The sequence below is a fragment of the Chamaea fasciata genome, unplaced genomic scaffold (genome assembly GCF_029207755.1).
Source record: "Chamaea fasciata isolate MVZ Bird 193981 ecotype frontalis unplaced genomic scaffold, bChaFas1.0.hap1 SCAF_3, whole genome shotgun sequence".
Taxonomy (NCBI): Eukaryota; Metazoa; Chordata; class Aves; order Passeriformes; family Sylviidae; genus Chamaea; species Chamaea fasciata.
This window is the reverse complement of record NW_027094088.1, coordinates 24,120,642-24,146,378: the sequence shown is the minus strand read 5'-3', so window position 1 is coordinate 24,146,378 and position 25,737 is coordinate 24,120,642. Positions and strand designations below refer to the sequence as shown.

Sequence of the window (25,737 nt, the reverse complement as noted above, 5' to 3'; positions counted from 1 at the left end):
TGGATTGACAAGAGCGCATTTAAAGGAAGCTGAGAGGATTCTAAAGCAGCATTAAAAGCAAATGTCACCCCTTGCTTGCAGCCTGGGAGGGCAGCGACATAGGCAGAGCCTTGTGTTGTGTGACAGGATTCAGAGCAAGGACAACTGGCAACACAAGCAATGCACAACAGAAACATGGCACTGCCGGAACATCCACAATGGGGAACAGAGCCGAACAAGAGCTCTCTGGAGCACTTGGCTCACCAGATGAAAGCATGGTCTAGAAATAGTAACCTAAAGGCACTTACCAAAAAATAAAGCTGGGACAAGGTAAGTGGCAATGATTCAGACAGCCTACAAGAACTTAGAGGAAGTTGGGTTTTTCTACAAGGAACCAATGAATGTGGTGGCTACCTGAGAGCAAAAATAATGTGACCCACACAGAACTACACAGTAGAGGGCTGCTGAGAAGGCACAGCCCTGCTGATTACTTGGTTGGTGAGAGCTGGGAAGTGTCCAGAGATCCCCTTTTGAAAAGGATACTGGGCTGTAAAAATCACAAGGACATACATATCCCTTAAAGATGGCGGCTGGTTGTAGGTTTTGGTTCCTTCGAAGAACTTTTTGGAAGAAAGCTGTTTTCTGGAATCATTTGATAAAAGTAAAACCCAGCCAACTTCTCCATACACTTCCTTTCTCAAAACCACCTTTTAACCAGGCAGTACATCCAACAGAAGTGAAAGTCTTTATAGGCTTTAGCACACAAAAACTAGAAGAGGGAAATTTGGGGTGTGTGGTGGGGAACCAGCATAGGAAACAGCTCTGGTAGAACCAGTTCCACCACTGCCCCTCCTCTCGCCTTACCGTTCTGTTGGGAAGGCTTTTTATTTCCGTGCTCCTAAACCTTCTTAATTAACTGTGAAGTCATCCACATCTCTCTTTCAAACCACCAAAAAAAAATTAAATAGATAAATAAATAAATAAATAAACAAAAGGCTTAGAGCAGCCATATCTATTTGGTGCTTGCATATGTGTATGGGCACACAAAGCCACCCTATGCACGTTAAGTACATTAAAATGTGTACTGGCCGGGGTTCTAAAGGGTATAATCCCTACTGTAAGCACTTTTTCATTCTCAGTTGATTAAAGTATTAGTACATAAAACATCTGTCAGAACTGAAGATTAGGCAATGGGCTTGGACTTGTTCAGGAGGAAAGCAAACATGCAGCACAAATACCACTCAAGTAAAATCCACCTCATGTAATAGTAACCCTTCCACTGCCTGGAGCCCACATTTTATTAGCATAAGGCTGTGGAAATGAGAATTTTTTGGTTGGTTGGTTTGGCCAAGACTAATTTCACAAGGATTTTCTACCAACTTCATCCTGATTCAACTGAAATACTGCACTGAACTTAAGGAAACATAAGGGGATGTGAAACATCTTATGCAGTGAAACACAAAGTAGAAAATACAGCATATTGTTTAGCACAGACTAATCAAAATAACTAACAATCAAAATACATTTTTTTCTCATTTTCATAGACAAAATCAGAATCATTGCTTTCTAGGGATGATTAAAAAAAGTAAGAAGTTAGACCTTGACATGCCATCAAATGCACAAACTAGTACTTGTTATTTATATAACAAATTATATATATATTATGTATATTATATATACACATATATACATGAGAATCCCAGTGAGATCAAACCAAAGAAACTCATCATTCATCACTACCTATCCACATCCCCAGCCTGAAACCCCTATCCCTGAAACCTCCACATCCCCATGATCCTGAAACCTCTATGGGAAAAAAACCCCATATGGATATGTGGATATCCCATATGGATACCCATATTCAAAAAACCCAGTTCACTTTATCTGATTCACCCATATGGATACAGATTGCAAGAATCTGTAAGCATGACACCTCATAGCTTCCCAGTGTTCTACTATGAAATTATACAAACATTTTAATATGGACACTAAGTTTTCCATCATGTAAAAGGGGAGGCAGTTACAGTTTTACGCCTTCAGTGGTGCTTCCACCCTGAACTTATCTCCACAGAACAAATACCACCACTGCAGCTTCCCGAAGTGACAGAGGCTGCTACTGTCCCAGGTGACGAGAGTGGGCACTTGGAAGCCCTGTCCCACCTGCATCACCAACAAGGACTCAAAGACCAGCTTACCTACTCTTCAGGAAGACTCCCGTCTTACTGAGAATCCCGGGAGAAGAGGCAGCAAAAGCCTCGAGCTGGAGAGAAAGGGAGCAGAGCATAGAAAAGCACAGCACTGTACAGCTGCAGGTGTGCTGGGAACAGCACAGCACGACCCTGGGGCATCTGCTTGTTGCTGATGGTAGAACATCGTCCTGGTGTCAGCACACTCCTGACAATTTGGTGGAAGAGTGAGGTTTTCAGTCCAACTCAGGGTGGCAATGATAGGTTTTTTTGCTTTTCCTTTAAGTGAGGATAAACATGAGGTATTTGTCTATTTTGCAGGTTTCTTCCTTCTGTACCTCACCCTTCCCTTTTGTGAAGGACAGAAACCAGATGCAAGAAATGTGATTGATTCAAAGCCTTTGAAAAGATGGAATCTCTCACATGGAATATATTCAGCATACTATGACCTTCTGCACCTGCAGCTGGACAGAGACAATGAGGAATGGGGAAAAATTGTGGTATTTAACACATTATAGCAAAAAAAAAGCTTGTACTTCTCTCATGACTTCCAGAAGAAAGCTTCTGAGCAGAACCCTGGAAGGCTGACTGCACTTTGCAGCAGGACAAAAAACTGTTTGTAACACTGCCACTCATCAATTAGCTACAGAAGGATAATGCCAGCTGTTCATGAAAAATGAAGAAGGGAAATGTCATAGAATTTTTGAGACACAAACATGAGCAATATTTAGATCTGACAATAGTATTCGTAATGCTGAGTTATTTTTACACAGCCTGGGAGGTTATCAAAAAAGCACATCTTGAGAAAGTCCTATCAAAATCACAGGCCCAGATACTGCAACTGTGATGACAGCATCCACTTCATGTACAGAAGGCACCAGAACAGATACGGAGAAAGACACTGCAACATTTTATTATGATTATTTTATTTTTTTTTAATCTTCAAAGTTTTCTGCCTCAAGACAGGAATGCATGATAGATAGAAATGGCTCAAACATCTTCACATGAAACACTCTTAATCATAATTCATTCACAATTATTTTTCTAAAACATCTACAGTTACATAATCCCATTTCCATCCATTATCACAGACTTAATTATTTGTTAAACAGTAGTTGCCAGCAATTGAAAGCTGTAAGGCTTTTTGCAGATTAGTAGAGTCTTCTGAACTACACAAGAATATCACAACTCTAACTTACATGGCAACCCCAGGTGACAGATGTTCCAAAGAGAAATGTGTTGCTTATGTGGAGTTCATAAAACCGACAGAGTGCTCTCTGTGCCTTGTTAGCTCTACTATCCTTCCTCCTTTACTAAGATTATTTTCTAAACCTACAGCATATTCCTCATTTGTAACCAAGAACTTTGATGAGCTGATGAACTTTATCTTCCACTGCTGCTATTTGGCAAATTTGCAAGTCAGGCAGACTAGAGCTCTCCAGTAAAACTCTATGTACAGAGCACAGTTTAAACAGATGGGTTGCTTGGAATCCATATCTCCCTCCATCTGAAGGGAACTACTTTGAGGTTCTCTGGAACTGTTGTAAACAAGAGGATACTTTTTTTTCTATATATATATATGTGTGTATATATATATTTATATATTTTATATATAAATGTTCTAAATGTCCTTTGGGAGTCCATTTGTTTTTATCTTTCCAAATGATGACTAAATACCTGATCTGTAGCATTTCTCCTGAGAAGATACTAGTAAGGGAATGACAGTTTTGATGCACTTTGGAATGGCACAATCACGTAAACGTTTGCACAATTAAGACTTATGAACTCATCCAAAGTTTCTAAACATGATATTCTAACTAAGAACTAAAATACCACTTGCTGCAGCACAATGCAGCAAGTTAAAAAAGAAAATTCTATGTAATCAAAATATAAACAAGTACATAGGAAATGGATATCTGCCAGTAAATCTATATCTTTTTTAAAGTAGGAAATGTATGCACTTAAGAAAAAATGTAGCTATCTGACAAACTTCATAAAAAAAGTACTTTCCAAATGCATAACAAATGCCAAGATATCCTGTAACTGGCCAGGTGTAGCCACATGAGAGCTGCATGGCTTAGAGCAACCCAGGGAGGGGTGAGGTGGAAATAAAAATCACAAAAACAATAGATCAGCAAGTCTAGGGAAAACAAAAAAAAAATCACATCATCATCATCTAAATTACTGTATGCTTATATCACAACTGCTAAAGGAACCAGGGGAAAAAACAGAAAGTAGAGATTGTAGTTCAATGATTTTTAAGAATTATCTCTAAAAATTCAGAAGAAAAAAAAATCAACTTACTAATTCTAAGCACCAATTAAATAATTTAAGTTAACTGTATTTATATTTTTCATACTAGGGATGGAGCAAGTTCTGCTTGAAGGTTTAAAGTTTAACTCTGGAGCCCATCTGACTTCTGTGTTCTTGTCATGCTTCCTCTGCTGTTCACATCAAAGTCACTGTAAAAGATTCTCTCAAGTTTCCAACTCTCTAGGCAAGCAATTCTTTGAAGAGACAATTACGTCCTACAGTTTAAGTCAACTTTCATGTCATGAAAAGTGAAACACGCCAGTATTTGGTTAGTCTGCTAGTTAAGAGTCTGTGAAAGTGAACAGCCAACACTGTTCCTTAAAAGGATTTGCCTTAGAACTAGCAGCACCCAGGGCAGACCAACTTTGAACACATCCAGACTCCACAAGGAATTAGTAGTGTGTTAGAAAATTGCATATGTGTTAGATCAAAAAGGCATCGCCATACATGTGGCATTGTTATATTATTTTTCCTCTATTTTTCTCCAGAAAAAACAAAGGAAAACAGCCCTACAAAGAGCTTTTTGGTTGTTTTTTTTCATTCTGTTTGTCTTTGCACCTGGGAAAAGCAGCACAGTGCTTCCCAGCTGGAACAGCTCAGTGCTTCCCATCAGCTCAGTTCTTCTAGAAAGCACTTTCACATAGTTAAGGTGGTCTACTTCAGCTAATTCTCAGAGCTATATCCTTTTTTCCAGTATGTATTTCATGCCACTTCCTGACAGCAATTTCAGAACTGAAATGGATCTATGGTAATGTCCACTACTAACTGCAACCAGATCTTACTACAGACCATCAAGCCAGGCCCTTGGGATGGTTCCACACATTGAACTGAAGCTCAGACGAAAAATCTCACTGAAACTCAAAATCTGGAGTGGTCATGAATCTCAGCTACTCTTCCCTATTTGAACCCTCACCCTCGTAATGAAAGCACGCACACCAAGGGAAAATAACACCCGCCCAAGCCGGGAGCATTACGACACCGGTGAGTTATCCTGCTGCTCCTCCGTGACTGTGGACTCGCTGTGCTCCTCACTCAGCTCGTTGGAGGGCTCCTCGTAGCTCGGCTCGGCGGGATCCAGGCTGCTCCCCTCGCTCTGCTCCTCACTGTGCTCCTCGCTGGCCTCTGCTGACTGCTCCAGGTTGCTCTCCAGGGAAGCCGGAGAGCTGCCAGTCACGCTCTCGTTTTGGTTCATTTCGTTAAAAGGCTGTGGGGGATGTGCAGGGGACTGCACAGCGTTTTCACTGGCAGAGATGGGAACTTTGGTGGCACCGATATCCAGGACAATGTCATTTGGTGGGAGAGTTACCTTCTCCACAAGTTTCCACTGAATAATACTCATGTCTTTCCCTCCAGTTGAAATCAAGTGACCGTCGCTGTGAGTGAAGCTGACGTTTGTCACATGACTGCTGTGAGCACTGTATTTGTGACTGGGGGCCTGTTGAAAACAAGCAGAAAGATAAATCACATGTTGACTAGAAGAGCACATGAGACAGAAGTTTAAAACTACTAAAACTTTTGCTTAGCCCTTCAAGAGAGATCTTAGTTCACAAAAGAGTAAAGAATTATGTTTATATTAGGTTTCCCACCCCGCTACTTCCTCTCTTTCTTTGCTACTTGGAACAGATTTAGAGCTTTACAGAAAAAGTAGTGGACCTAACACTATGGCCAGCAAACACAAAGCATCAAGCCTTGTCTCCAGAATTTAAGGAAAACTATTGACACTTCTGTTTTAGGTATATCGCTTTATATTATATTGTTTTACACTTTCTATTTTGTATGTAAAATTAATGGGGGTTCTTGGATATAAAAGAAGTATTTGTCTCCCAGGCTCAAAAACAACTATGCTGGAAGCAAGGAAAGCTTCAGGCAATGTAAACAAGCACATGGACTACACTGGCCTAGACTTACCTTTGGCTTGGAACAGGGATACTGAAAGAGATGGACTTTACAAAAATCATCAGCCACTGCTATCACTTTTCGGTTATGGGATCTGACAAGGGCATTTATGTCTGTCCCATCTGATCCTTCGGGCCAAACTCCTAGGAAAGAGTGCAGAAAATATTCAGCAATGGCGGTTTTGGAAACAAATCAACAGACAATTCACAAACAAAAGTAAAATCTATAAAGCTCTGAGAAAAGGCAAGATGAACAAAAGGTAAGCCAGAAATTCAGCAGGAAAATGGAATGTGCATTGCATTAAATGTCATCAATATTTTGCTAATGCTGCTCCCCCCACCCTATTCTCCCAAATCCTCAGCAGTTTCAGCCAGGACAATTTCTTGGGTTTAACATTCGTTTCCTGTTCAAAACCTCAGTCTTGTTTAAACCTTTTCTTTAGATTAAGTTTGCTCCTAAAACTGGTAACTCTTAATACTGTCATCCATGCAAAGATATTTTAAAAGCAGCAGTGATGCTGGAGCACAGGGCAAACCCAGGTACTGTACATTGTGGCCCTCCTGGTTTCTTCTCTGGTTTAATTTGTTTAACTTCTTGTATTTTAAATCGTAGTATTTGTGTTACTCAAGGAAGACAACTGATTGATTATACACTGCACAGAAACCCAGCCTGTGCAAGTTTCATAGATGTTTAAGATGTTAAATACAATTCAATAAGGTATTAAGTCAAAAGAGTGACACAGATACATCTAGACAGAAGTATAACAACATTTCCTACATGAAAAACACTGATCAAATTTGGGATGGGAGAGACTCTAAACAATTTATTTTTTAACACAACATAAAGACATTAGAGATTCCCATAACAAAACAGACAATTTACATCTGCAAGGTAAGTTGAACAAAAGGTAAGCAAAGGCTTAAGATATAAGAAATATTATTATAAGACACTAATATATGCCAAAGGTACCATGTTTTTAAGACCAGACTTGAGTTTCTGATCAGGTCGAGGAGTTAGGAGGAATTTTCCCCCCTCAGATTTCACCCCCACTCCAAAAAACTGTGCATCCACTTGACCAAGAGGGCTGTTGATTATCGGATATGAAAATATCTTCTTCCTCCCTTACAGCCACTGACTTCAATAAAATAAAAAAACATGTGCTATCTACCGTTTTATACAGCACGAAGAGCCAACTTAGAATTGCCTTATTTTCTTGTTTTTAAGACAAATGGCAAAGTGTGTTTAACTTTAAAGCTGTTTTTTTCCCCCATTCTTCCGTGGGTGGAGTAAGATCTTTATTTTCTCTGAAGAATAACAAAGGCAGCTTGTTAAACTTGTTACAATGCCAATAAGCTACAATGTAGGTAATTTACTAAATAAAGACACCAAGTGCTAAGGAAAAGATTCAGAAACATTTTAGTGTTCTCACATTAATGAAATCCAAGTGAAAAATACATACTATTTAAAATTTTTCAAGTAGTTCAGCATGAATGGATTTTACCTTTCCTCATTCATTCCATATATGAAATACTGTCATCATGTGGGAGTAATAAATGCCTGAAGTTTCAGCTACCACCTTAGGCAGACTTTGACAAAGAACTATGCAATTTCCTTTCCTTTTTAATTTCCTCTTCTTTTTAATTTAAGATTAAAAGGACTAATATTCAAGATTGAAGCTTTTATTAAACATCTTTTATGTTCACAAAGTCCTTTAGCAGCTCCAAAGGTAAGGCAACCTTTTGTCATAAGACAGCAGGATTTGCTTTCAATGCATCAGGCAAACATGAAAAATCCAAGACATTAATATGACTGAGTCTTGAGTTCTTAATATAACGGCAAAAAATTCTTAATAACTGTAAAAAAAACAAAATCCCAAAATAAAAGGACTTTATTATAAGGCATGACAGTAGCACTTCAATTTTCAGAAAATTCTGCTGGACAGCTGTGGGAAATGTGCAGCAAACCCAAGAGTGACTTCAAGTGTTTGGGGTGCAGAGTGGTGATAACTTCTGAGCCAGTAGTAATTGCAACTGCCAAAAGGAGTGATGCTATTCTCACCCAAAGCACACATTTCCATCCTGTTCCTTCAGCTGACAGCAGCCTGATCCTATGGCACACTACCCACAGAGCTGAACTCTAAAACACATGCCCCCAAAAGCCCAAATCCCACAAGCTTAACCCTCTCTCCTGAACATCAGTGAGCAGCCCCTGGCTTGCTTGGATCCCTGAGCCAGCTGACCCTTGGGTCATAGCCAGATTAGCAAATATCTGATAGGTTGGCTTAGATGCACTGCCTGATTTAATGGGAAAATACTTGCCTTTGTTTGAGGTCAAACCATAATTTTAAGATTCTGCAAAGGGTGTCAGACTAGCAGACAGTATAAAATTAGGGTGTGATGAATCTTGGCTAGGAAGTTTAAAAATATTCTGTTCTGCCCCAGAATACCATCACATTATCTGCTTTATCTATTTCATTCCCAGGTCCTCTGACACACTGAAGAGTTTGAGAGCAGTTGAAACTAATTAAACTTAATTGAGAGTTGAAGTTTGTATTAATCCAAAAGAAAATGCAGACAGGATCAGAAGACTTAGCTACCTCTAAAAGCCATAAGTAAAATGGTTTCTCAAAACAGTGGTTATGGGAGCTGGTCGTGTCCAGTCTAGGCCCAGTCACTACCACCAGCTGTTAAAGAGACAAAGCCAGTGGTCTAGATGTGACACCAAACTCTTTCTGCACTCCCACATCTCACCTCCTTAGGTCAGGAGTAAAGGACACATCTGGGAAAGCCCTGGGGTTCAGAGAGCTGCTGCCCTTATTCTGTCTGCTCTACCACCAAATGCAGTGGTAAAAATTCAGTAAGAACAGAGCCTGCTACCTCCATGTTTCTGGTAGATTTAAGTACTCTGCAAAAAAATGTAAAATGTTTCAGCTCCAAGCCTATTTCAGAAGGAATATACAGTCCTTACAAAGTGTTTTCCTTGGTCCTGGGGAACAACATCATATTAGCATCAGAATTTTGCTTTTCACTTTCTGTGGCATCTCCTGAATCTTCTGATACTCCATTTTAAAAAAGGCTTTTGCGCTGCACTATTATTTCAGTCAAAGTAGCAAAGCCAGTGAGGAAAGGACTGCTGTGGTCCAATTCCTTGTCAGCCTAGGCTTACATGAACAGAGCATCAGGAGATGCTTCTACTTCTCCCCGACAGATGGGATAAAAACACCTACAAATTCACAATCTGGTCCACAGTTCTCAGGCTAATGGAAGCCAGTATTTTCATCAAACTAGCAATAAGCAACAGTATTCACCTCCAGAACAATGACCACCTTTTGCTTCAGTGCCTCCATAATTGGTAGCCTAAAATGACAGTGTGAGAGTCAACCCCCAAACTTCAAGAACTAAACAGAAATCAATTATACATTGTCTATAGAACACTTGGTGCACTTTAACACAGACAAATACTGTGGTCAGTCACTATGGTCTGTGATCTCAGCACCATCCCTTAATGATCATTCATGGTGTACTTTTAATGACAAACTGAAGCAAACAAAACCACAAAAACACAGCGTTAGTAGACTAAAAGCAAGTTAAATAGTGCTTACCAAACACCTGGAAGCCTAGCACACAAGTGTATGTTGTCCAATCTATATCTTTACAGTCAGAACGATTCCTGATTAGCTTACAGCCACTTGGAATGTCCCCTGTAAAAAAAAAGTGAATGATGAGTTATGCAATGCAAAACTGTATTTCCATAGGCGCTCTTGGAAGAGATGCTAATGCAGTAAATAAATGCATCTTAAATCCAAACTGGAATTAAATCACAGAGGCAAAGACAGACCAGCACCTTTTTCAAATTCCAGATACTTGAAGCTTTACTTGGTTTTTATGAGTCATATTTACTTCTCATTTCCCTCTTCTGATATCATAACCTCAAAAACACTTCCCTGCAACTTGAGTACACTGCTGCTAACTCTAAAAAATGCTTTAACAGAGTCTGTAATATGATAATTTCTTCTTCCTACCAGCTTCACTGATGTGCTAAAATTCAATAAATCATTCAGGAAGCTGTGCTTTTACAACAGTGAGCAACTACTGCCAGAGAAGCCTTAGACTGCTTTACAACTTCTAACTAGAAAAGGAAAGATTGTCTTACGATACAAGAAGACAGTAATAATGGGTCATGGTTCTTTTCTTCCCTACACATGGAATTATAAGCACCACGCTTCCTTTTGACAGACTGTACTATCTAGATTTGAAACCGAAGTTGTGACAGGCAGAAAAAATATGTTAAGTGACAGACATTTAAACTGTTGGCTATTCTTGCCTGTAAAGGGAAAAAACTACAATCCTCTTGGATCCAGTTAAAGCCATGGGAAGACAAGAATAAAAAAAAAACATTTTAAAACAGACTGATATGCACTACTGATGTTGAACTTCCAGCATAACCACTGTGTGTTATATTCATGTTTCCCTATATTAAAAAACAGACAAACACAAAAACATTATTACCACTAACTCATTAAAGTAGCATTACTGCTTTTCTTAGTTTTCACCACCACCAGCCAAGCAAAAGTTTCAAACAAGAAACCCCAGGAGAGAACTGTGGCACAGGCCCACTGATTTTATTCCCCCCAAAATAACTGGTATTGTTGAGACTAATTAGACAACTGTATATATTATTTTCAATCTACAGAACTTTTGGCCAACATCAAGTCGTAGAGCCACTTGTTCTGTAAATTCTACGCTGTTAAACTGATTTATGACCTTGTAAAGAAGTAAGCTATATTTGGCTGTGGCATTAGGTAATACAGGGCCCTGAATAACATCAAGATATCAGGTTACACAAGTTCAAATCAGTCCCTTTGTCAGTAAGTATTTTGTACAGTCCTGATCAAACACACTTTTCTAAATACTCCGACAGCTAATGCATATTTCTATTTCCAGTGTATTTAATTTCATACTTACAGTATAGTATTTCATAGTCTCCTGAGTTTGACATTATATACTTGTTGTCCGGGGACCAGTCAAGGTGTGTAATATAGCTGGAATGTCCCTGAAGAAGAATGCAGTAACATCAGTGTGAAAAATTTGATTTTAATTGAAAGTGAGGCAGAAGTTGCACCCACAGATGGGAGAGCTAACAGCAAAAAAACAAATCACCTACCCACCTGCCCCAGGTCTGCTGCAATTCACTTGTGCTCCTTTAAAGGCTCCTTACTCCCCCCCCACAGCCACATTCACTAATAGCTAAACAAATGCAGGCTGGGCATCGTGCCTCTCCCACTCTTCCTTGTAAAGCCTGGCTCTCCTGGACTCCAGAATTCTTTACTCCTAGAAGGCACGATGCTAAAATATGGATGAACCCAAATTTATACTGGAATTAGGAACACACACATTGCTACTAATTGTGAAAAGCAAGTAACTAGCACAGGATCAGTTTTAGATCCTAACAAAAAAGTGACATAAAGGAAAGTTTTTTTCTCTATCCATTTAAAATAACTTCCATTAAATGTACACTCATGCAAATAACCCTAAAAACTTAGGGTACCTCAGTTAACAACCACCATGCAGAAGTACAAGATCATCTTTATTAAGAATCAAAATCCTTTGGTCTAGTTGTTTAGTTATCACCATGAAGAGCACACTGAAGGTTAAAAACACCTGGCTTTGGTTTTGAGGAAGAAGACAAGTGCAGCTGGACAGAGTGTTTTTTTCTGTGCATAGACTTCTTTTGAGGAAAATAAGAGTAATAATAACAGTAATAATGAAGCTATGAATAGCTCCAGAGAAGCCACAAATTTATATAAGGTAGGAATCACGGGTAGCAAATTAATAAAAGTGACATCCATGTCACTCTTCCTCTTCCACCCTTCCATTTCTTCCTACTGCTCCTTTTCCCCTTGTAAGACCATCTATTCTCTCCCTTTCATAGTCATTCTGTCAGGCAACAAACTGCCACATTCTTGACTGACAGATGTCAATCCATGTCCCTCCCTCAGTGGGCACGAACAAGGTTTCCCTAAGCCCCCACAGGGTCCCCTGGCACAGCCTGCAGCAGCCACGCCAGGGCCATGCAGAAGCACTGTGCTGGCTGCTGTGCCACCCACCATGCCAGCTTCTTCCATAGAAAACTCTAAGAGATCCTGATTGCTTCCAAAACTATATGTAGAAATACACCTGTGTCCCATCTCCCCATTCCCAGGTCCTCTGTGAGGGACTACAAAAACATTTAGGAGGAAAGCTGGCCTTTATGATTTGTTTGCTTACGTAGTGGTCTCTGCCTTAAGCGGAGGAATGAATGGTGTATTGACACAACTGCTTTGCAGTCATGGGTGAGACATACGATACTGACATGCAAAGCTGGTATTAAAAAAAAAAAGTGCGCACAATTGGCTAGGATTTTTTTCTCCCCCCCCTTATTTTCCAAGTCTTCCAATTTGCAATCGAACTCCAACATGGAAAAGAATTGGTCAGTCATTTACTAAATCCTGCCAGACATTTGGCAGCTGTTAAAATTCCTGGGGGCGGTGGGGGGAGGGAACAAAGAAATTGGCCAGGGGGCTCCAGGCTGCAAAATCCCTTCAGGCAAGTGATCACCAAATGATGAACTGGAACACAACACTGTTATCATATTTGCAATAGGAGGATCCCGCTTTCTATCAAAATCTTTCTTTGGTAGCTGCCCACCAATAAGGCAACACTTTACTCTCCTTAACATACAATGAATGATTCGTATTATCACCAGCTAAGAAAACTATCTGACTAAATGGAAACTCCTTCCTCCATTGGCAGTGTTTATCTCTTTCAGACTTCAGTGGTGCAAGGTTCAAAATGCCCACAGCCTCTACGACAGGCACACTAATCACTTCAGGTTAAGTCCAGCGTACCAAATACTTCAGAGTGGCTGCCTGCGGGGCTTCCACCCCACAGCCCTCTGAGTAAATGCCCAGCACTTACTCCTCTTGTGCTAAGGAATCTCTGATCTAAGGCAAATGGAGACAGCAGCAGCTACCCAGGAACTGCTGACACGCTGAAGTTCAGCCCCAGCCCACACCTTCACACTGCTGACCGCATGGCTGGAGCCCTGAAAAAACAGCTGCACTAGTCAAAATGGTTGTTTTGGCTTATCCGAAGTTCTGATCACGGCCAACACTATCCCTTGCTGTGGAAACAGGCCCCTAGGTCACAGACTTGCCTCTCTAGCAGCAGCAGAATGCCGGGCTGTGACTGAGAAGGGATTTAAACCTAACAGCAGGCATACAGCCCTTATACACCAGCTAGTGCTGGTTCAGTAGATAAAATCTTTCTGAAAGAATTCAAATAATGTATTCAAGCTGGAAGAAACAACCAGAAGTTGACTACCAGGAGGACTGAGTCATACTATTTGGAGGTCACCCGTATGGCTACTGAATGACAGAATGCCAGGAAGATGCAGTGCCAGGAGAGTGCTCTGGGTCCCAGCATGCCTGGGTGTCTCCCTGCTTAGCATCAAGCTGGTGTGGACCTGCCAGGGTGCTGGCAGGGAGCACAGAGAGGCATAGGGCAAGTGAAATTGGATCTGCAGCCTCGCAGGAGCTCTGGGCAGCTCCACATCGCTGCCTTCTGCACTGGCTGGGAGGGTCAGGGAGCTCAGCCCCAACACAAACCATGCTGCTGATTTTGTGTTCTACATGTAGTCACTCACACTGAAAGGAAAAGGGTAACAAAAATCTGCTTTGAAGCCTTGCCACTTTTGCCTGGGTACAACAATGCACAATTCTCCCACACCAATTTTTACAAACCCCTTTTCTGCCAAGGGAGTGGGATAAGAGGGACATCCAGATGTAGATTTGAATTGCAATATGCTCTCTCCACATACATAATACATAGAAATAAATGACCTTTCACATCTTCAAAGAGCTCACAGAGACCTTGAAATACATAGCTAACTAAATATTATGTATGTGAGGATTAGCCATCTCGGAGTGATTTTAGATTCTATGGTTAAAAAAGAAGTGCTGAGGTGAGATGCTGTGCTGAGGTGCAGACATCCACTGCCATCTCCACCAGCCCCACTGGGGCCCTGGTCTCTCCCTGTGGGCTCTGCCCTTTCCCCACTGTGTGGGCTCAGGCAGGGATGGGGCAGACCCAGTGCTGCTGCCTGTCCCGGCAGCCCTGTGGCCCCAAAACAGCTGCACACAGGCTGCTCTGACCCCAATGCTTTAGCGTGAGTCACGTTTCAAAGGTGAACCTATTTTTATGACATAATTTACAAATCTCATCAAGTTTCACTTGTTCTTAATGTAAATATTTTCACTAACCTTTGAAGACAGCTGAACTTAAGGCCAGAATGTTAGATAACTAAACACTTACGATAAAATAGTCTGTCTTTTTAGCACTGGGACAACCTCATCCAATGTAACAATAATAACAAACTCCACTACCCATATTTAGATCTATTTACCCTGGGCCACATCCCTCAAGTTCAAATTTTGTAGTAAAAATTAAAACTGAAGACAATTTTATATTTGCAGCCTCCAAGACTATACATTCTAATGGAATTACACCTCCTTAATATTATGCAGGTTCAAGAAATACTTTACCAAAAGGAGGAAAATATCCCCAAACAAATGTAATATTTTCCTTGAACAAGTTTCAGCATATAAGTACAAGGCATTTCTCCATCTTACTGCAAATTTCCCATTTCAGAGAAAGAAGGCAATAATCTGATAAATTAGTCATATCTGATGCAAAAGTGATCACTGCACACTAAGAGACGCAGTAGCCATCAGACTGAAATTTAAACTCAATCAAATGCTGAAAAAACCCTATAAAACACATAACCAAAAGGGAAAAACATCAATCCAGAGAAAGTTTCACTGCTTAACATCTAAATGTATGCATAATATCAAAATGCATGTACAGGATGTAATAACCATGTAAATGTGTAATCATGCTCCAAAACTTACAGTGCATTTTCCATATCTGCTATACTTTCTTCCATTTTCTGTTACTACATAGAGGTAAATAAAGTTGTCGTGGGATCCAACTGCAAGTAAGGTGCCATCTACAACACAGAATATTTGGTATAAATAAATAGAATGTTTATTTTGTGAGTCTTAATGATTTCAGGTATATTGCTAAGACAATAGTCTCAATTAAACTTCTTCCTTATGAATTGTACTGAGGGATTCATAACAGTTTACATTATGTTGCTTTTCAGCCGTATCTGTTTACTTTGGGGGTTTTTTTGGACAAGTTCTTTCACTTCTTTTTTTTAGAGTAAGTGTTCAATGGACAGGATATAAACCCTCAGACTGCACAGGATTTCTAAAAGCTGTTGACAGCAGGCAGACTTGAGTTTTATGCATCATAAAAATGCAGAAGAGTATTTAGTCTACGGACAGCTTAACTTCGGAGGTGTGGACTGCAAATAAATCAACACTAAACATACAAAGATGTGGAATTTTCAAACATTATAAGCACTTTTCTATTCTACCTTGTCTCCTTTTAAAAAAAGTACATGGACAAGAGTTGCCTCAAATCACAATCAAACACCTCCAAGTGTCAATGAACATCAGTGATTTAAAATAAATTGCTGTGCTTGGCACACGTGGCAGCAGCAGAGGAAGATTTTGCTTGCTGACATGGCATGTGAGCCAAAAGCAAACAAGAAAAAGATTTACAAGGGTGTTCTTCCATTCTGTTTTAACAGAGAGGAGTCAGCCTCGGATGATTTCTCATGTCATGTCTGAAGAGGAGACTCAACACTGGTTTGGACTCCATGTAATCCCAGAGCAAACACTTCACAAACAGCTCTGACTTCCAGACAGATACGAGCTTAGTTTTATGGGTTTGCATTAATGAACTTGAAAACTAGGAAGAATATTAAAATATAACTGAAATATTAACTTTTTACAGACTTTTCTGTTAACCTGTCAACTATTTGAGAACTTTTTCTCGGGGAGCAAAGCTAGCATTTATTATAACAGCAGAGTTCAACACAAAGAAAAGGCTGAATAGGGGATGGTAATGTTTGCAGTTACAAAATCAGGATTTAGTAAACACGAACAAACCCAAAAGCAAATCCTCAGTTACACATTAAGCATTTAAAACAACTTTTTCAAAGTTGTGCCTTTTCTAATGGCTGGGGACTAGTTTAACACCACTGAACAAAACATCCACCTGGTTTATCAGAATCATTCTGACTGTACAAGTCTGCCTACCTACTGAGTAGCGCATCACTGAAAGCTGCTCGTTGCCATCAGTGTGTATTGAAACCAGATCCCTCGTTTCTGCGTCCAAAACAAACCACCTAGAGAGAGGAGAATTCCAGTAAGTATCACTTCCACTCAACAACAACAAAAAAAAGCAAGTAAAAGAGCCATAACCACTGCCTGCCTTCATTATCTTATGCTAGCCCCTCAAGGGCAGCATAGAGAACATCTGTTTTTAATGGAGCTCTTTTCTGGTTCACAAAGCAATACGAGTTTCAGTGAACAATATATGAGAGATTCTAAATACCATTCAATATTTTTCCCCTTCCCTAAACACTGTAGTAATCACCAAAATGCCTACTGGACAATAAACATGCTACCAAACAGATACTACTACTGCATCTTATAATCATTAAGCCTTAAGGCTACAGCTGAATTTCATTCTACCTCCCTATTCTGAGGATAAGTTTTGATATAAAAACTGATCTTTCAATTTTTATAAAGCAAAGTTAAAAAAAAATAGAAGCAAGTAGATGTAAGTGGAAAATATTTCCATACTCATTGCAAACACAAATTATATTCTAGTTTGGTATTTTTCTCTCAATTGTTTTCACTTCTATGAAAATTTTTATTAAAGTAAGGAGGAATAACCAACCATTCACTAGAATGTGATGGTTCATAAACTAGCATTTTATTTTATATTTCTTGCTTGGATGATTTATAACTAAGGTAATTGCATTTTTCATTCTTTACCAATAACTTTTAACCTGCAGTTTATTATTTATGAGGCACATGTGAGATGTTTACAAAAACTCACTGGCACATAGACCAAAATGGCCACTGACAGCAAGGTGTGCAAAATCAGCAGAACCTGACATTTTGCAATGGGTCTGATGCCCACCCAACTCCTAAATACACTGAACATCAGCAACACAGAGACAATGACAACTTAATAAAAACATGTATTCATACCCACAGATCATGAAAATAGAAGTTGTAAATATGGCTGAATACATTGGAGCTGTACTCAGAATTTAATTTCTTTGATCCAAACTTCTGCTCTTACAGCCATGTACATATGCCACAGGCAGGTTCTATCCCTAATGGCAACTAGGGATAGAAACAGGCAAATAGGCAAGTTCAAACACTGTGGAAATGAGCAAGGGAATTCCACCTTCAGTCTCACAGTGAACTCAGCGGAACATTGCTAAACCTGGGACCATTTATTCCATAGCAAAGCTGTAAAATGAACTCCAAGGACATCGTACATTGCTTTCTATGGCTGGAGATGAGATTCCAACTCATGCTCATCCAATGTCTGGCAGCTAGGCATCTGGGAAGTAGCCTGGTCCCAATGGCTTAAAACCAGCTTGTGGTTAGAGAACCACATGAAAGAAACGAAACAAAACACACATAGAAAAGCCCCAACTCCATATGGCATGGACTGCTGAATAACCTGTGTGCAAGACAGACAGAACCAGTGGAAAACAGGAAATGTGTATTGTCTGATTTATTTATTTATTGCCTCTATTGCCTGATTTATCCCCTTGTGGCTCTCCTTTACACTAACCTTGCCCTTCAGCCTTCAGTTTTCCTACCAATGTTAGCACTTCTTTTCCACAGTGCCTCTGAATACTCATGTGCTTAATACTCAAGATACTCTACAAGATTAGTCACAGAAGGCTCTACTTCCCTGCAAATAGTACCACTGGAAGCATGGCAAAAGGATCTGAAAAGTGCCTTGAAAAACCCTTTTTTAGTTTTCCAGCTGTGCCTTTTCACCAAGCTGCAGAATCCACAAAGAGAATGAGTACTCCCAAACTGATGATCAGGTCCACAGCAGGTATTTAAGGAAGTGGTAACAAAACGTGCAGTAGACCTTCTGAAGACAACCCAAAAGGGGAAATGATACTGAAATATTTAGCATGGGAAGTGATACGTGAAAAACACACCAAAAACATGATGCTTGGCCTGATATAAGACACATCACTGTAAAACAACAGGTGAGAATGGGAAAAAAGGTAGAAAAGGTAGAAAAGTCAGTTTTCTTTTGATGTCACAACTTGAACCAGCAAACACAACTTCCTTAGTTGCCCCTGTCTCATTCACCTCTGTGCTGAAAGCTGAGCAGCACTAGAATGAAAGCTTAGCAGCACTAATAGACACATGCAAGGTTTGGGTTAACTGAGTTCTAAACAGATTAGACTTAATATTTGCTTTAAGATTTTTAGTCTGTGAATCAAATTATTAAAAGATTTGTTATAGGTTTGAGATTATTTTTCCTATGTTAATCGAGACACATCATGCAGCCCTCATTCCTTGGGAAATAACTCCCTTGGACCAGATTTTCTGGCACAGAAAGCACTGCGTGATGCTGCTGGGTAGGCAGTAATTTTAAAATTGTTCTGTTTATCTTGACTCAACTCCATTTATTTCTCATCCACTTATACACTTACCGGGTCTCATTTCAACTCAGTTTCATTTGTATATCTCAAACCCATCGCTGAACCATACAATTTCCGAACATACCAAAATATAATGGTGACAATATAACTGCTTAAAAACTCTTTTTACTGAGGGTTAAAAAAACAAAACAAAACAAAAACCTACAAGGCCATCACCATAAACTTCTTGAAGCAGTATAAACTCGTTGCCTCAAGTAAATTAAAAATAAGAATTTAAACTGAATGTGCCAAACTTAAAACATAACACTAAATGCTCCAGGAGAGGGGAAAAAAAAAGTCGACCAAAAGCAAGCAACAGACTGAATGCTACGGCCATGAAACGTGTCTTGACTGTGCTTTAATATAAGTTCAAAAACATTTAAAAAATATGAGGAAACACAGCCTGACCTTCTTCCCCTTTCCCCTGTTTCAAGTACTCTTAGGCCTGTATATTCTGCTTTGTTTAATGAAGACAGAAACATTCGTTCAATTTAATGTTTATAATTGTATGATGGAAAGGTTCAATATGGTAATCAAATATACTAGAGCTCAGCAAGGTTTTTACTGGAAGGTAAACTTGGTTTTGTAGCCTGATATCATACCTAATGAATTTAGTGTAGACTGCATCTTCATCTGGGAGAAAACTCCCTAAAAATATTTAGCATTTCATTTTTCCAGGAAATTTTAAGGGTGTTGCACATGCTCGGCAGTTTCTAAAAACCAAACTTCAAATGGTTTTTAGGCATGAGGTTAAGCAAAAAAAAAAATTCTAGTCGGCAGATTAAACACACAAAAATATTTCCCAAGTTTCTTAAATGCACCAGGAATTATTTTATCATCACGTTATCAGCCACGAGACATAACTGAAAAATAGAACAAAAATGCTAGTAGATTTAATATGTGCTCCTCTCACCTTTCTAATGCTATGAACAACCTGTTTTTTCTTTTAATTGGTACATTGGTACCCCCTTCCTGGGAGATGATAATAAGCCAGAATTTGACTATGAATTAAAGTAACTTTTCTTCCCCCCTCTGTAAGAAGCCCGAGTTAAAAAGATTCAGTTTGTGCTTTGACAGCTTGCAAAGGCATGATGACTTCAGGAAGAATAGGAACACTTCAGTATCACTTCAATGCATTTACACAAAAATCAAAATACAAGTCTGTTCACTTGCCTCTCCACCTCAGTTTAAAAGGTTGCAAGTGCGTTTGATTTGGCAAAGATCTGTACTGTACTTGTCTTAGAAAGAAATGTAACATGTACATTACATTGAAATATATGATACTTGGAAAAGACAATAAGGGGTGCTCATGGAAATCCCCAACCCCCCCAAAAAAAATTTTTTTTTAAAAAATATATATATATCTTAGAAAAAGCCAAACCAAAACAAACCCCAAGATCTGGGCTTTCATTTAAAGAGTTGTTAAAAAACCAAACCAGCCTAACAACAATCAGACAGTTCTGTCTTTGTCTAACTCATATAAGATGCCCTCTCCCCTTCTGCCATGCTTTTTAGGCTCCATAACCTCAAACAAAAAGAACAAAAAAGCAAACGAACCCCAATTATAAGGTTCACTGTATTAAGGTGTCTCCTTTACACTTTGTGTCACCACAGCTCAGCTGGAAGGGGCTTACCTGCCTGAGTGCGTTCCTATGGCGACCACGGCTCCGCTGGGATGGAAATCTGCACAGTGCCCGGGTTCCTGCAGGAGTGGCACAGACATGTCATTGTCCCAGCCACGTCCTGAGGGACAAACACCTCTCCTTATACCAAAGCTACCCTAAGAGTCTCAGCTGAGTTGACACATGAAAAACCAATCACTTGGCAGCACGCTAATCCTCAGACAGCTTCTCTCAGTGTATCAGTGACGTGCACTGCAAGACCACGTTGTGAGTAAAAGGCCTACATTTGTGTGTAAAAAATAATTTTTCCTGGATATTAGCAAAGAACTAGCCAAACTACTAAATTGTCGTGCTGATCTTTTTCAGCCTTCTGATGTTTGCATTTTTGTAGTGGAGTTTTTCACAGATTTTCATGTAAACAAAGTGATGTTTACATTCCTCTCTTGAGGAGGGACAATTGATAGATTTCTAGTTTGACCAGTGTGGTTGGAGAGGTGGCAACCCCATTGTCCAATCCCTGGTCATTGTCCAAAATCTATATAAGCCGAAGTTGGAAAATAAACTTCTCTCTTTTTCCTCTAACAACCTGACTGCGTGCATGTTGTTCTTTTTGTGTCCTATAGCGACACTAAATGAATGACAGTAAGGTAAGGACATCTAAAGCCAAATCTTCACAACTTCACAATGATGACCTCTTTGGATTGTTTGAATAACAGGGGAAAAAAACCCAAAAAACGTAACATCAATAAAGGACTATGATTTCTTCAAGTTGGCTTGCTAAAATGACATCAAGCCATGATAACCAGATTACATTTTACACAATGTCTGATGAACCTTGCTAAGTTTATCAAAGCTTCCAGATAAGCTGTTTTTAAAAGCACAACTGTAGGATTTTTGCTTGCAATCAGGTGGGACAAGAGTGTTTCAGAAATTGAATGCTTTTTCCTATTTTCTAGCTTTATATTTAAATTAAAGGGTTGACATACATCTAGCAGCCTGGTCCATTCCAGTGTGTGGTCCACGGAGTTCCACATACAAACTTGCCTATCTTGGGCACATGTTAAAAATAAGTCTTTGAAAGGATGAGATGCCAGTCCCCAGAGTTCATCTGTATGTCCCTAGAAAGAAACCACATGTGATTTAACAATGAATAACATGAAGAGTCTTAAAATAACACACCAGCAGAGAAAACCTTTACATTTTTGGGTCATAGTTTAAGAAAAGAAGTTATGCTCACCTGTACCTCTACTACGAAACCATCATTAAATGTTCCCCTCAAAACAAAGTTTCGCGAAGTACCCACTAAAAATTGATCAGCTTTTCCTTCTGCTACTGCTCTGATTGTTCCATACTGGTCAGGAACCTGGGAAAAGAAACATCTGAAAAATCACATCAAGCATCTTGGTAGGTGCTTCATTTTGCTAGCCACAAATGGAGCAAAGTGACACTATCAGAACTGGACTTCTTCCAGTAAAATGAAACAATCCAATTATTATAACCTTGACCAGGGCTTGACCTGAAACCTCCCTCATCTATTTGTTCAGTACAGGCATACAAGATCTTTTCTAAGACAATCACAGTTATATCATTTTAATAACTTCAGTGGAAAAAAATACGCATTAAATTATACAGCTTGTAAGCGTCAAATTCACTAAACAAATGCACTCCACAGCCTTACAACTCATCTTATAAGGAAAGGAATAATACACAGTTACTATTTACTTTCCAAAACGTGTTTTGAAAACCAAGAACAATCTCATAGCACACAGTAAATGCTTCCTGATTTTCTTAATGTTTCCTGATTAGCCTAAAGTAAATGCTCATATGCCTTATGTTAGCAATGAGGCTGAATTTTAATGACTTTGCTTATTGCAGGCTTAAATTCTAATACACAAATTTATTTTACAGTGAGCAATTGTTTGTTTTCCAAATTATTTTATTTGAGAAAATACACTAATATTAAGTGATAACATAAGACGAGAAAAAACAATCTGTCAGGATTCTGGTAGCATAAAAAATTAGCTTTAACATAACATTACTAACAAAAGGAAAACAGAGACACTGATATGAATTGAGTGTGTTACTTAAGGCTAAGAATTATATATGATAGTCAGTGGTTACCTTCTCCGCCATGTTTTCTAAATGTCACTACTAGATTAAAGCTAGTAACAAATTCTAGATTGAACTTACATAAGCGTTAAGAAAAAAGTCCTGTTATAAATGGACAGTAGGTAAGTGGAGTAAACCAACGTTTAAAGAACCGTTAAAGGAGAACACATTATTTCAAGGTAAGGGAAAATCCAAGTTTTTACAATCCAAAATACACGACCTTTTCCAGTTCATTCCCCACTGATCTAGCACTGCCATATTACCAAATCATGAAGAACAGAAACATACACTGAACTCCTGGATAAGGATAAATTTAAAAGAAGTTCCTCATCATAGCTTATTAACCATTAATTACTACAGCATTCCAATATGTATTCTACCACTGGTTTACCTTACGTCAAACATTCTACTAAAACCCTAAAATGCTGGTGACATTGTCTTTCTCTGGAGAGGCAAACCCATGAAAACAGACAATACTAAAGAATATCCTCAAATATCCTCTCAAACAGGATGAATTAAAAAAAACCCCAAATAACTAAGGAAGGGTTTTGAAGAAAGGAAACCCTTAAAATTTCTGTTCAATTTAAACACAGGAGAACAGAAGCCTCATACAGGCTCACTTATAGGCTAAAATTTAAACACTTTTATAATAAAACATTGTAATTCACTTAAAAAACAGAACCTAGAAGGTATTCTTTCATCCTAACTTCCCCTACTGAGGGTGGAGAAGGCTCTGTCTTGCTAGCAAACCCCTTGTTCAAGGCAATTTCCTTGTCACTCTAGCTTTCTTACCTCAATTTCCCTTTCAGGATTCAAATCGTGATCCCACAGGATGATCTTTCGGTCTTTCCCACCTCCAGTTAGCAGCATTCCATTCCTCATTTGACAGAGTGTGAACACACTGCCATCATGAGCTTTGATTTGCCTGCTTATCTGATATACTCCTATATGCACAAAAAAGGAAATAAGAAACTCATTTATAAGAGCTACTCATTTTTTCACCTAGGGTTTACAAGCAGCTTTGCCTTTAGGCAGAAGAATAAAGGAATATATATAATAAATAATTACAATTGGACTGTCAGGCTCTTAGTATTGCAAACACAAGGTGGTAGTGTTTTCTTACAGGATAAAAAGATAAAACAAAGGGCCCGCCTTTCTGAAGAAAAACTTTTTTGAGACTGATTGTCCTACAAAATGAGAAGGCAAAACCAACAATTGGTAAAGTGCTTTCACTTCTCTACTTTCCAAAGGAACACCGTTTTTGCAGATGCAAGAGAAACTGTCTTTTAGAGTCAAAAAGTATTTAGCAAATCATTATTAGAAAAGAAGCAAAGCTACTTTATTAAAAGAAATGAAAAGACTTGTTGTCTATAGTCTTTTGGGAATAAAAGGCCAATTATTTATAGTGACATTTCCAGGATGCATGAACCTAATATCTAATGCTGGATGCTGCCACACATAAAAATAGTACAACCAGCATTTGGCATCTATCAAGACAGCAGCCTACCCAAAGGAAAATACTTGGAAAAATGAAGGAGATAAAAAAATTAAACAAGGATAGCAAAAGAATCCTTTTGCATCCTCACTGGGTCTTCACATCAAAAGAACTACTGTTGGAAAGTAATTAAAAAAACCCAAATAAAACAAGGCTCTGGTGCTGCATATTTTCAAATAGCAATCACAGAAGAAGTGAAACACCACCCAGCTATGAGCTTAACTTTGCTGACTCTGCCTATGGCTCAATTCAGTTTAAATCGATGTGCTCTCACACTGGGAGAGTATGAGACCAAGTCCTGTGACCAATCTAATGTGATAAGCCAACTCAAAACCCCACCTTTAGTTAAGCCAATGTAAATAAATATTCTATTTGATAATGCTTAGGGTTATACTGAAAAAAAGGTTATTTTCGTACAAGAAATTAAAAATTGAACATCAGATAATATGTTGAATTACTTTTCCATTGCAGTTAGCTTGAAAGATGAGAAAAAGATTTACCTACAAAATCAGACTTACTGTTAAAAATGTACTTTTTTACATGAATGTTTTCCTGGCATACCAATTTAAACCAGAGTGTTTGAAACAGCTGCCAAGTAAAATGAATTATCATTGAATTTATGAGGGCTAAGCTGTGCCAGGTCTGCATAAGTTGGGTAACAAATAATTTTCCTTTCTTTTTTACAAATACTTTGCTCTAAAGAGTTAGTTGAATTTCAAATTTTTTTTTTTTAAGTATATCAAGATTTGAGGGTCAGCTAAACCAGAAATTGTTATTCATGCAACTGCTACAACTAAGCACTGTAATTGTACTTCACATACACGTCCTATTAATGTCATCTCCACCACTTAATGGTATTCCTCTGAGCATGGTCCAATATAAGCCTTAAGAGGCAAAGGCAGCCTGCAGAATCCCCAAACTGATCCTACAGCCTTTTTCAAATCACCAGATCAAAGGAAGGCCTATTAACCACATTTTTTAAAAATGCAAAACATTTAGAAAAAGCAGTTTTCATTCATTTCATGCACAGTCTCATTGACTAAATAAAGAAATTCCAGACTGCTCTCAAGTCAGCAAATTTGTAGGACTTGCAGGACTTAAGTACCACCTACTATTGATAGGAAGTATATGCTCTGAGTCAGGCCTGTTTCTCTGTTCCTTGCCTAATGCCATCCTTTACTTTTGTCTTCTCCAGACTATGTAAAATCTGTGATTAACTCCCAACGTATCCTACCTTTAGCTCCTTTTCCTGGAGTAGCTTCTACAGTAGTTTTGCCCCATATAAGTATTATCCCTCCTGAGTCTCCAGTGAGCACATCACCATTTCCCAAGAAGGCCAAACACTGAACAAACTTGGGTTTCTCATATTTCTGAAATAAAATAAGCAAGAGAAAGGCATGACTGCTTGTACTTGTTACATAATTAGAATAATGCATCCATACTCTTACACCCTGTGTAAACGTAAGCAGAAGTTAGCTTTTTTTTTGTATGTTTACCT

At 38.9% G+C, this 25,737-nt stretch overlaps 1 protein-coding gene across 3 annotated transcripts in view; it reads right to left on the bottom strand.

Moving 5' to 3' along the window:
* Positions 1-3,074: 3,074 nt before the first annotated feature.
* EML4 (EMAP like 4) overlaps positions 3,075-25,737 on the bottom strand; it is a 147,969-nt gene continuing 125,306 nt past the window's right edge. For all 3 annotated transcript variants that reach the window (XM_066178374.1, XM_066178372.1, XM_066178373.1), the window contains 11 exons: positions 25,474-25,609; positions 23,537-23,688; positions 21,873-21,998; positions 21,622-21,753; positions 20,648-20,715; positions 16,579-16,667; positions 15,322-15,419; positions 11,339-11,426; positions 9,976-10,074; positions 6,387-6,517; positions 3,075-5,913 (listed from right to left, as the gene is read on the bottom strand). In XM_066178374.1, coding sequence (XP_066034471.1) covers positions 5,449-5,913; positions 6,387-6,517; positions 9,976-10,074; positions 11,339-11,426; positions 15,322-15,419; positions 16,579-16,667; positions 20,648-20,715; positions 21,622-21,753; positions 21,873-21,998; positions 23,537-23,688; positions 25,474-25,609 — 1,584 coding nt within the window. In that variant the 3' untranslated portion in view covers positions 3,075-5,448. The remainder of the gene's footprint in view (positions 5,914-6,386; positions 6,518-9,975; positions 10,075-11,338; positions 11,427-15,321; positions 15,420-16,578; positions 16,668-20,647; positions 20,716-21,621; positions 21,754-21,872; positions 21,999-23,536; positions 23,689-25,473; positions 25,610-25,737) is intronic.